This window comes from Palaemon carinicauda, chromosome 6, assembly GCF_036898095.1.
Source record: "Palaemon carinicauda isolate YSFRI2023 chromosome 6, ASM3689809v2, whole genome shotgun sequence".
Lineage (NCBI taxonomy): Eukaryota > Metazoa > Arthropoda > Malacostraca > Decapoda > Palaemonidae > Palaemon > Palaemon carinicauda.
In genome coordinates, this window is record NC_090730.1 from 103619409 (window position 1) to 103633735 (window position 14327).

Sequence of the window (14327 nt, forward strand, 5' to 3'; positions counted from 1 at the left end):
TATATATATATATATATATGTATATATATATATATATATATATATATTATTTATATATATCTATATATTTATATATATATATATATATATATGTATATATATATATATATATATATACACGAATATATATCAATATATATACATATATAAATATAAATGTATATAAATATATATATATATATATATATATACATATATATATATACTTATATATTTATATTTATATATATGTATATATATATATATATATATATGTGTGTGTGTGTGTGTGTGTGTGTGTGTGTATGTGTATGTGTGTGTATGTCTATTATTTTACTATAGTCCCGTGTCTGGGAACCAAAATATAAAATCACACATATTACGCCTGGAAAGCTACACAACCCTCTGGAGTTCCAAAATCAGTTGTTTGTTTTTATATTTTATCTGTTACACTTGAAAATATTAACATATGAACTCTGAGTCAATTACATAACCCCTAGAATGCAATATAAAAAAACACTGAATATACAAATGTCTCTTAAGTACTTACAAAATAAAACTTATTATTGTTAAGAATTATTAAAAATCACCTCCTATTTAGATTCATTAACAGGATATGAGCGAGTATGAAATAACCACTGGTGATTGGAACGATACACTCCTTCTAAAACCAAATACATTCTATATAAATTAAAACACCTTGAAAAGAATTTGCATAAAAAATATAAATCACTCAAAATATTAAGTCTCAGCAAAACTTGGATTAAGACAAAAAGAATGTTTACACTCTTAAAATGTAAAATCACTTGACTTGAAATATTAAATCTGAATAAAACCTTAGACTCAGACAAAAGAAATAATTACAATCTGAAAATTACATAATCACTCTACTCAAAATATTAAATCTAAATAAACCTGAAACTAATACAAAACAAATAAATACAATCTAATTCTTAAACTCTTAAAGAAATTACACAAAGTAACTGATAAACTTACTTGTTTTATGCATCTTACTTGTAGGGGGCCAGTTACAAAAATTTACATAATGCCAGCAATCATCATAACACAAATTTAAAATTATATTTGACATCTTTCGTATTACTTCAACACACAATTGACGTTTGGGCTCAGAATCAGTTTGGAGAGGACTCACGAAAGGTACTAAAGACAGAGTTAGGGATTAAACTTTGGCTCTTTCACAGGACGGCTGATTCTCTTTTGCCCCATGCATTCCAGAGGGTGCTTATATAAGGCTTAACTACTTCCTGGAGATTCTAGGTCTGAGATATGCAAGCTTGGGGGTTGGCTTAAGGGCGTCGGCGGAGTTGTCAACTAGATAAAAATCAAGTGGGGAAAACTTTGGTTTCAGCAACTCTTGGACGCATACCAACGCCCAGCAAGATGATTCTCTTTCAGCTAGGTCCGCCCACCTTTGTCCTTGGAAATAAAGAGAATACCAAATCTAACACTGGAATTTTCGAGAACTTTACAAAACTCATGGCACACAAAAGAATTGCGTATTTTCTCACAAACATGACACGATACCTCATAAAAATATAAAAGAATATTTACATAAGCCCTTTATCATATCTCGTATGGATCATTTAACACTCTTAACAGATCAAGTAAGACTTCCTAACAAAATACGGGAAATAAAAAGTTAATTCCTGAAAATAAAGTAAAATTATATACACTGACTTGAATGAAAAATACAATAAAATTGCCAATGAAAGCCGTTTGTAATTTACATTACAAACTTATACTTACATAAGAGGAACTCATCAGAAGAGCTTTCAATGTACCTCTTCAATGTACATATGAAAACTCAAATAAAATTCCTGATTAACTTATTCACTCTACACTAGTCTGTCCAGCTTTGTGAGCATGTATATATATACATATATATATATATATATATATATATATATATATATGTATGTATGTATGTATGTATGTATGTGTATGTGTATGTTTGCGTTTGTGTATGGGTATGTGTGTGTACATTTTTGTGTATCCAAAATGTAATTTCTGGTTTCATCATTTTACTCCAACTGCTTTCACGACCATGAATATGCATCGCGTCGAAAAGATTTCGAAATGATTCAAATCAATGTACCAGGCTGAATAAAAGAAACGTTTCATGAAAAGAATCCACAAAAAAAGAGAAAATGAAAAATGCATCAAATAGTATCGAGGTTTTATACGAGCAAAATCAAAACTATTGCAGTCGGAACTTCCAGATAAAATGATTTTATCACCAAAAACTCTTAATGGGGAGAAGTTCTAGAGGAAATAACGATAAAGAAAATTTGTCACCCACCGCTAACTTTCATCTTTACTTCATAAATCTAATCCTATACATTTCTTATTGTTCAATAAGATTTCATTGGATTTTATATAAAGGTTTATAACATATAATATAAAATATCAATTCTTAAAATTTATGAAAGTAACATAAGTGATATATATATATATATATATATATATATATCACTTATGTTACTTTCATAAATTTTAAGAATTGATATTTTTTTTATGTGCAAATTAAATCGTACTCAGTGACCTCCATATACACAAGACCTGAAAAACTACTGTTCAATAGGTTCACTCTTAACAATTTGTAAAATATTTACAAAAATCATATTAGGCCGAATAGAAAATAAGCTGGACTTTAATCAAACAAGAGAGCAGGATTTAGATGCTGGTTTTCCATAAATGAGTATATCTATGTAATTACCCAGCCAAACGAAAAAAAGTAACAAACCATCAAGTAAGGCTTCTATAGACTACAAGAAAGCTTTTCAACTTTCCAAAATATCAGAAATAATGAAAGCCTTTCAAAAGCAAGGAAAACATGAATTAATGTTAGAACACTTGAATACATCTATACGGGTAGTATATCAATCTTAAAAATACGTATAGTTTGAAAATTTTGATTGAGAAAGGGGTTAGATAGAGAGCCCCTATCATTCCTTAATATTTCACAGCGTGTTTTTAAATATTTTCTTTAATGAAGAAAATCTTGAAAATCTAAGATTTGCAGATGGTATCGTTCTCCTTAGTGAATCATAAGAGGAATTATGAAAGATGATGGAAGATTTGAATAGAGAAAGCAGAAATGTAGGACTGAAAATGAATATGAGTAAAACCAAGTTAATGGTTAATGAAACCGCAAAGAGACAACAAATAAGATTAATGGATGAACATCAAAAATTTGTTAATGCCTATACGTAATTAAAATAGACATTAAGTGTTTCCCCAGGGCATAACACCGAAATTAAAACAGGAATAAGTAAAATACCACTTTCTCTACAAAGAAAAGTATTTGATCATATAGTCTTACCAGTATCAGCGTAGGTATGAAAAACTCGGAGCCTAGCTCAAGCCTTATAACATAAGCTAGCTTAACTCAAAGATACATGGGAAGAATAATATTGAGATTAACACTAAAGGGCAAATTAAAGTAAATTGTATTCCAACAACAAGTAAGAAAAAGGAATGGATGTGGGCAGGTAATAATGAGAATGACAGATATTTGATAGACATTCATATTAAAAGAATAGGTCCTTAGAGATGCCAAAAGAATCAGGTGAAGTAAGAGAAGACGAAGGATTGACGAACAAAGATAATTTGCGGGAATAGAATTACATAGAAAGACCATAGACAGATGAGAATTGATGGACATATCTGACGGTTTTGTCCTGTAAATGACTAAAGACGACTGATGACTCTCTCTCTCTCTCTCTCTATCTCTCTCTCTCTCTCTCTCTCTCTCTCTCTCTCTCTCTCTCTCTCTCTCTTTATATATATATATATATATATGTGTGTGTGTGTGTGTGTGTGTGTGCGTTCCTGCATAATGAAGCACTACAGCACACATAATATTATATATGCACACTTAGTCAAAATCGTGCTGACACGAATATAATTACAGATGTTTTCAAATAATTTAAACGTAGATACATGTCTACTTTAGGCTCGAGAACATTCAAATATGCGGACCCGAAACTATACAATAATCTCCCAGTAGATATCCGAAGGACGGAAGATATTAATGCTTTCAAGATGAAACTGAAGTACTTTTGTTTTTTACTTACTTTGACAGTGACAATAAACGAACAATAAGCAGTGTGAAATGTTGATTGCTTTCGAACGAACATAATAAAATAACTGCGAAGGTCCTGTATAGAGTAGGGGTCCCCCGTTGTATGGTACCAGAAAAGCAGCCCTCAAAGTATGGAAGTAAAGTAACTTTAACAGTTTCTCTATGGATGATGAGTTTAGCGTTTAATCTTAAACAGTGTTAGTTATAGTATTTAAAAACAAAAGACCGGTCATTTACAAGCATTGGACTCTTTTATCAAATAATTTGGAAAATTGTTTGGGTTTCATAGTCAATACTTATAAAGGGATCACCATAATATAATTATATAAACGCAATCGTAATTACTTACTTTAATCGGAATGAAAGTGGAACAATAATACTTTACTAATAAAGGGTATAAAAACTTGTTATTATTATTATTATTATTATTATTATTATTATTATTATTATTATTATTATTATTATTATTATTATTATTATTATTATTATTATTATTATCATTATTATTATTATTTAAATAAATAAACAATATAAGAAGTAATGAAAAGTTAGAATAAAGTATTTTGAAAACATTAACAACATTAAAACAGATATATGGTATATAATCTATAAGAGAACTCATGTCAGCAGGTTCAACATAAAAACTTTTGCTGCGAGTTTGAACTTGTGAAGTTTTCCTGATTCAACTACCCGATTAGGAAGATCATTCCACAACTTGGTCACAGCTGGAATAAAACTTCTAGAGTACTGTGTAGTATTGAGTTTCATGATGGAGAAGGCCTGACTATTAGAATTAACTGCATACCTAGTATTACGAACACGATGGCACTGTCTGGGGGGATCTGAATGTAAAGGAAGGTCAGAATTATAAAAAAATATCTCATGCAACATGCATAATGAACTAATTATACGATGATTAATAAGGCTAGCGTAGTTACTGAGCTCCTGCTTTTCTATTATCAAGTTGAAACAACAATCGATGTAGACATATATATGTATATATATATATATATATATATATATAAATATATATATATATATATATATAAATGTATATAATATATATATATGTATATATATATATAGATATATATATATATATATATATGTGTGTGTGTGTGTGTGTGTGTATATATATATATATATATATATATTATTATTACTATTATTATTATTATTATTAGTATTATTATTATTATTTATCATGCTTTTTATCAATATATTTGTGATATGAATTCCTGATCCAAAAAATTTTGAAAAAAAAAAAATATTGTAAGACCGATGCAATTAAACACGATGATGACAATGCATCCGAGTAACCCGATCCAATCAAGGTTAAAACCGATATTGGTTATTTGGAATGGGTTGAACTTAACTAATGATCTGCTCCTCCTTCTGTACTGACGGAATAATAGGAATCAAATCACAACAGCTATGAAAGAGAATAAAAGTCGATTTTTAATGAGGTTAATTACGATCAAATTTCATACAAATATAATTTGAGCATTTCAATAGATTGAAAAGATCTTAAAATTGAAACGTAGCTTCAAATAATTAAATATATTTTATATTAGACAATCCATTTTATTTCCTTATACCGCGGAAGATCCATTCTATGATAGTTTATGATATAATGGAAGTTTCTCTAGTGTTTTTGTTCATAAGAAATAGTCTTCAGGAAATGAATGTTTGTGTGAGGAATAATTGGTAACATATTATTGACTAATTATGGTTTAATTCAAGTGACACTTTGCCATGTACTGTATGTGGGTAGGTAGTTTTTTTAGATTCTATTGATATTTTGGCATCTTGGAACAAATATCTTGAGAGAAATAAGATATTAAAGTTCTAACAAAGAGAATATTGTCAGTTTTGGACAATTCCACTGGTAAAAACTACCGGTAGTTGCATTTAGGCAAAGAAGTGAGGTTGCATGTGAGTATTTTTTATATCAGTACGATATAGGAATTATTGTGTACGTGTTCAGGTACTTATTCGTTGTTTAATGTAATGAAGCAGTCAATAAATGTTGAATTTATATATCAAAATCAGAGGTCATAACATAAGAGAAAAACTCCTCCATAAATACGGACAGCCATTTTACTGGAAAAATCTTTTATGAAGCATCGAGTTTTTCGTAATCGAATTGGGCCCCCGAACATTTAGCTATCATTAGGTATTTAGAGGTGGGATTAAAAATTGAAAAAAAAAATATAAGTGGATGCTTTTGTGGATTTTTAGCCTTCAGTGTTTATGTATATATATATATATATATATATATGTATATAAATACATATATATATATATATATATAGATTACATACATATATATATATGTATACATATATATATATATATATATATGTATGTATGTATACATATATATATATGAATATATATATATATATATATGTATGTATGTATATATATATATATATATATGTGTGTGTGTATATGTATATGTATATATATATATATATATATGTGTGTGTGTGTGTGTGTATATATATATACATATACACACACACACACACATATATATATATATATATATAAACGTTCCATTCTTTTCAATAATGATGAAGATATTTTTTGGGTTGACATTGAAGAAAACCAAAATTCTAATGGAAACATTGATAAATAGCTTAACCAGCATATACAAAACAAGAATTATTAATGAGTTCAAATTCGTGACTGTTTATCATTATTGACAACAAATGTGATAAATGTCTATTATTGGTCATTTGCATTATATGGTGTACCCGTTATAATTATTATATACTTAGATGGAATTGCGAATTGCTATAACCTCAGGGGCTCCAACAGTGAAAATTGCCCAGTGAGGAAAGGATACAAGGGAAAATAAAATACTTTACAAACAGCAACAACATCAAAATGAATACTCCTATATATATATTGAAAAAAAACTTTAACAAAACAAGAGGAAGAAAAGTAAGTTAGAAGGGTGTGCCCAAGTGTATCCTCAAGCAAGAGAACTCTAACCCAAAGCAATGGAAGACCATGGTACAGAGACTATGAAAATAACACAAGACTAAAAAACAATGGTTTGATTTTGCAGTGTATTTTTTTAGTAGAGCTGCTTACAATAGCTAAAGAGAAAATTCTACCTTAGCATTCAACTATCAACATTGCATGTGGTAAACTGCATGTAAGAACGGTGATACCTTATCGAAGGATACTTGACTCATGGTTGAAGGCATCATCCAACATAATTTTTGAAAGCCAGTAAAGAATCATGCTTCATTTTGCCGCTGTTGCCTCAGTGGAATCCCGTCTTTATTGACACATGTATCTACAACAAAAAGTTTCCCTTTATAAGGCCCTTGCACACGATGGGCAAATGCAAGGTAAGAACTCTGATTTCCACACAATTTTCTCGCTTTGAAAAAGTGTTACCAGATTAAACAGTCCAAGGCAGACAGTAGGCACTGGCAGGCGAAACTGTGACTTGGCCCAGACCCCTAGCAAAGGACAGATTGGAATCATAGAGTAGTCAGGCGTCCATATAGTTCCTTTACAACGGGGACTTTGATAGTTAGCCCGGTGTGTCCTCGTTTATGACGTCATCTGCCTTTTTTCATCTTCACCCATACAACAAAATTGGTAACAGTGTCTGCCCACTGCCCAAATGCCCGTCATATGGAAGGGCCTTACGTTACCGGTAACTGGACTTTTAGATATAAGGAACATTTGAACTCGAAATAATCAATAAATCTACATTTCCTTTTCCCCCAAAAAAATATCTTTCACAGTAAATAAATGGAAATAACGGCCTTTGTACTAAAACATACGAACAAAACATTTCATTAAGATGTATATATATATATATATATATACACACACATATATATATATATATATATACATACATATATATTTATATATATATATATATATATATGTGTATGTGTATACGTTATATATATACATATATATATATATATATATATACATGTATATATATACATGTATATATATATATATATATATATGTATATATATATATATATATATATGTATATATGCATACAGATATATAGATATATATATATATATATATATAATTATATATATATATATATATATATAGATTAAAAAGTTTGATATAGGTTCGTGATCCAACGGCTTACTAATCACTTAATCTGACTGCATAGAATTCCAGTTTTTCAAAGGACCGTGTAATCATCATCTGCATTTGCTTTGATAGCACGAGTCATCATCATATAAATCCATATAGTTCAAATCGCCTTCCCATCCTGACTTCTTTTTCAATCTAATGCCGTAGACAGGCCAATAACTATAAATAAGTTCCAAAAAAGACCCCCAAAAAAGGGAGGATATACTGTACAAAAAAAAAAGAAAAGAGGATAAAATGAAACACTTATGAAAACGGATTCACTCATTTACAAACACATGAAGCAAGATACATAATACTAAATGATAAATAAATGAAAAACTTTTCGAGCTGATAGTAAATCTATATAGCAAACATTCAAACCATTATTCTTGCTGCCGCCCGAATTTAAAAAAAAGAAGAAAATTAAATAAAAAATAAAAAGCCTATCGCTCAGAACTTTGCTACCATCATAACATATCTAAGATGAAAATGTACACAACAAACCTTCATTTATACCAACAGTCTTTCTCGCTTCAAACAATCAGTTCAATAACTACCCCCCCCTCTCTCTCTCTCTCTCTCTCTCTCTCTCTCTCTCTCTCTCTCTCTCTCTCTCTCTCTGAAGGATTTGGCAAAGAAAAACTAAACAAAGGTGAAAGATAGTTATATAAATAGATCATCCACGTTACCTTCTCGAAATATATCTTCATTCTAGGTAACAATATAATGTGGGATAAATATATTTGTCTGGTCAGCAAAGGTGGATCCCAGTTTTCACCTAAAAATAATATATTACTGCCAGCATAAAGTTTCATAACTTTTTATTTTAGTCAGTAGGGATTCTTCTCACGTAATAACTGTGTACATCTATATCATTTCGTTCATAAATGAGGTGGATGTATTTAATGACATGAACCGATTTTCAACTATATTGAATATAGAAAATTGTGTAAAACTGTGGGAAATTTGAAGCTTAAACGTAGTCAAGGATAATAATGGAAAAGTGTCTCTCTTACTTCGCTCTGCATGTATTTACTGTATACCTATTACTGGTAATTGAGCATAGTGAGAATTCCTTCTTCGTTCCTGAGAGCTTAGCATTGGCTATCAGATCACAACTTCCGACATTGATGCTATGGAAACGGGCAATCCTCGGATTACATGATCCGAAGAAATGTTTTTCCTCGACTGTCAATCTCTTTTCCCTTGCCACTTTCAGTTCTTGACTATAAAGAGGGTGTTTACAGCGCTTTTGAGTTGAGCTTCTTATTTGCTTTACTCTTATTTTTCTTGGGTAAATAAGAATAATATTTTTCCATCCTCTTTTAATAACGTCATGTGTAATTCATTAAAATATATAGGAGCATCAATCTTCCAGTAATATTGAAACAACAGTTTACATAAATTTAATCGCTCTAACCAAATAGGGATAAAGGTAAGGAAATAATTGCAAGTGGAAAAATAACCTCTCATATTACTGGTAGATATTCATAAACGTTAACTTCTGTTCAAATAATTCCTATTTACACAGTAAATACGTTTGATAAAGCATTTGATGTAAGAATGATATAATAAATGCAAGCACAATAACAGAAAACTTCATACTACGAGGTACGGTTGAATTAATAGCATTTAGAGGAGTTGAGAGAAACAAAACGCCCTTTAAGTCTGCTCTGTATTCCCGAAAACGAATATTTGTTTTCGTCTATTGTTCATTTCCTTAATTCGACCCGTTTCTCGTACATATGTCAAACCTGTAAATTTCCAAAACGTTTTTATAAAAACAAAACAAAAAATCACTTTAATGCACACAGTAATATTAGGGTTACGGCAGCCGTGAACTTGTATGCCATCCTAATATGAAATTACTTATGTAATAAGTATAATCGTCGTGGAAAAAAATAAATCCTTTGATATTGATTATACAAGGGGAAATTATAGGGAAAGCGAAACTAATATCAGTATTACTGTTGATACAATATTTTGCATATATATATATATATATATATATGTATATATATATATATATATATTGATATATATATATATATATATATATTAATATATATATATATATATATATAAATATGTATATATATACACATATATATGTATATGTATGTATATATATATATATATATATATATATTTATATATATATATATATATATATATACATATACATATATATATATATATATATATATGAAACGTGCAAAATTTATCATTAAATGAACGCCTGTTACAAATCTACCAATTAGCTAAGATGGTGAAGATAGATAGATATCAATTCTAAGTACAAAAAAAAATGAATTCGATAGGTATATATACAGAAGAGTAGTCATTGACTTTTATCTCTTTTCGTGCTAAGTGGTAAGGTCACTGACATACAGGTATCCTGGACCAGGGTTCAAAACCCGTACTGTCCGATACTATAGTCTTTGAGTGATTTCGCCTTTAGATCCACATCAGAGCATTCAGGTCCCAGGGGGCAGAAGTAAATGATGTGATCCATGGTCTTGGGGATTTACCACAGGGACAATCAGTATGGGTGTCATTTCCCCACTTCTGATGTCTATCTCTCGTTTTTTCCTACGTTGGAATTTGCTCTATATTAGGTAATCTACCCAAATACGTTAAAGAACGCTCTGCAAGGTAAGTTTTCGTTTGAGTCTGGTTGTGCTTCATTGTCAGAATTACAATAACTCTCCTCTGACCTCATCCATCTGTAGGCAGCATAATATATATATGTTCAGAAGCCTGCAGATTCCACAAGCATGGTTTTCTTTACTGTTGCTGCCTACCACCTGTCCTCCCATGCACCTCTACTGCCACTGCTACCACAAATTCTTCCACAACATTTCAAATCTTCTCAGACAGTTCGACTTCCCATTTACATAACTTTCTTTTTTTTGGCTCTTTCAACTCTCTCTCTCTCTCTCTCTCTCTCTCTCTCTCTCTCTCTCTCTCTCTGCACTGTATCGGTCTCCATCAGTTTTAAAATTTTGATATTCTCATTTCTGGAAAGAGATTTTATTTTCCCTTTTGCTTTAAATTCCAAATCAGCCACTACCACTTTATGTTACGTGATACAACATATTTATTTCAAATTTTCTTGCTATCCATATTGATTTTCTCGTATTTTTCCATAGCCCATACAATGTCAATTTGCGTCTCATTTTATCCAATTTTATGAGGTACCATATGACTTCCCTTTTATCTCAAATTGTGTATTCATAACTACTAGACTTACAGCTTTGGTGATTCCAAGAATTGATCACTTTTATGATTCATTAATCTCATTAATTTTTCCCATATATTCCTCCAAAGTCATCAGACCTCTCTCATACATTGGCATTCATATCCCTAGATAACGCTAGCAGTTCACTTCTTGGAACTTTTTCTATATATCATTGTATTTTCCATCAGCATTCTTTCTTCTCGTCTTTGCTTGGTTTCCAGCCTACCAATAATTGTTTGTTAGCACCTCCTAAAATGAAAATTCATATTATGAATTAATATATTTAGAATAGTTAGCAGACCTATATTGCTTTCGTGCATTGATTCATATATATATATATATATATATATATATATGTGTGTGTGTGTGTGTGTGTGCGTATAATTTCTTAAAAGTACATCCATAATTTATCAGGGCCCTCTAGGAATCATCACATAAATGTTTCATAAGTGAATCACAGGCATAATTTTGATATCGGCTAGTCTTTAGTTACAGTACATTAACGAAAAATGTTGTAGTTAATGTGAATAACTGACAAAGAGAAATTACCATGTCCGTATTCATATAGATGTCTATTTCTGCTTGCTTATGTTCTTTCCATTACATTCGAGAGGGGAACTTTAATCAATAATTCACCGTAAAGATAACCCTCGCAAATATATCTGTAACTAAAGATGTTTATGACTAATCTTCGAAAATGAAATTCTTCCTCAAAATTCATAACTTGGATAAATCTCTATCGAGTCAAAGCGCTCTCTAAATATTTCAATCCTTTTAAAAACTAATCAACCTTGAAAACATTGCAATCATTGATATTACGGAGGAACAACTGGTATGCCACCTAACTACTAAAATATATTATCATTGCCTGTTGCCCTCATTTATAATGGTTAACGGAAATTGCAAAAAGGGGTATCAATTTAAACCTTGTGACGCTCTGAAAGCAGCAATTACTCCAATATGAAAATATATATATATATATATATATATATATATCACTCTAGATCCTAATTAAAAAAATTCTATTCATAACGGTATTGTTCTTTATGATTTAAAAAACAGAACACGATCGATTAAAAGTTTCGAGACGACAACAAGTAACATACTTAAGTAAATAACATGTTAGCCATCTCAAGTAAAGTAAGATTAATATTATAAAATTATGACATCAACAAGAAAACCATCAATCATTATTAGTAAGAGAAAACGTCATAAACTGAAACTTCAAATCTATAACGTACTAGTTTTCTCTTTTGTTTATGACAACCCAAACATCATGTATCATGATTAGTAGTTAGGACACTTTCTTACAAAATATTGAAAATCGACCACGGTATGATTCATTTATTCTGCATACCTATCTGTATAAAAAAACGGTAATCAATATTTTTTTTTTACCTTCTAAATATTTAAATATACTTGTGAATACGGTAAGAGCGACTACAAAACAATGTTCATATATTTGAAGGATATAAAAGGTTCAAAGATATTATTACATTGTATAGAAAAATATGCATCACATGTTTACTGGAAAATGTAATGGAATGTTGCCTGTGAAATTCATATTTCTTCCTTTTGTACAGATCATTCCAAAGATATAGCAGTACATTACGTGTTCTAAAGTTATTTAGGCTAATGTAATTTGGTCCACCATTTCCTTGGGTGACTTATCAGGTAAAAGAAAAATTTTGACTCGGGGAGCACCTTCACAATTAGGTTCCCCAATTTAATTTCAAAGAAAATATTCATAACTCGAGGCGATAGACTTAAGAAAGTAAAATTCTGCTCCTATGATGATTAAAAAAAAAAAAAAATAATTTGTTTCGTGATTTTTAACAGAAGTATATGACATTACACTTTTGAATAGAATTATCTATGAATTTGCTGTTTCCTTTGAGAAATAACGAAAAAATACTTGTGTACAAGATGTATAATAGGTGCTTAAAATGTCAGTTCTGGCCCGTTCGTCGCGGAGAAAGGGCGCTAAGGTCTACTCCTTGCGGGTCCTCCTTGGGTGACTGGCTCACGCCACCCCTCCTGGCTGCTACTATTCTCGACAACATTGTCCGGTGTTTCTTCTTTATTTGTCCTAAGGACATCCATTCGTTCTTTATCTTCTTTCGTTGTGCTTTTTAACTGCCTTTTCTTCTGAGTTTTTTTTTCTTTTCCTCTTCTTCCGAAATGTCTATTTCTTGCTCCTCATGTGTCATTCGTTTTTCTTATTTCATCATTGTTCACGTCCCAAGTCAATTTTGGGCATCTGCGGAACTCGGTCCTTTGCTCATTATTACACTTACTTCTAATCCCCTTTATCCCACCGCTACCACCAATTTGTCACTATGTGTGGTAATTAAGTATAAATGATGAAAGGCGGTTAATTAGACGACTTTCGTAAGAGGATTTATTGTCTAAGCTATTTTGCACGGAAGCATGAGCAGAAATCTTCAAACTAAATAAAATACGTAACAGAAAAAATACAAGTGCTTCGCTGACTTTTAAATTACTGGAACAATTTATCAAAATGGTAGTTAACACTGAATCATTTGTAATTAACAGACACACTCAGGGAGGAGACACTTAGAGGGGAAACGGTTAAGCTAATAACATATACTTATAATATTGGGCGTCGCGTGGCGTATCAACGTCATCCATGGTTGAGATATGCCTGCCGTGACAGATGGGCCCATTAAGGGTTGGCCACTTGAGCTTGACCTGGACTCTATTCTAATTCGAACTTTGACTGCCTATAGTCTTGGCTTCTAACCTGGTCTTATTTCTCACACACTGGTGTGGGGTTATACGGGCTTGTCTAGCCTCTGGGCAGCGGTGGCAGGTGACGCAACTGCATTAGGTTGGATCTTACC

At 30.8% G+C, this 14327-nt stretch overlaps 1 protein-coding gene across 1 annotated transcript in view; it reads right to left on the reverse strand.

Moving 5' to 3' along the window:
• Positions 1 to 1237: 1237 nt before the first annotated feature.
• The window catches only part of LOC137643179 (piggyBac transposable element-derived protein 1-like), a 20481-nt gene continuing 7391 nt past the window's right edge, over positions 1238 to 14327 (reverse strand). Inside the window, exon 2 of the mRNA XM_068376029.1 lies at positions 1238 to 1416. Within this exon, the coding sequence (XP_068232130.1) occupies positions 1238 to 1416 (179 nt within the window). The remainder of the gene's footprint in view (positions 1417 to 14327) is intronic.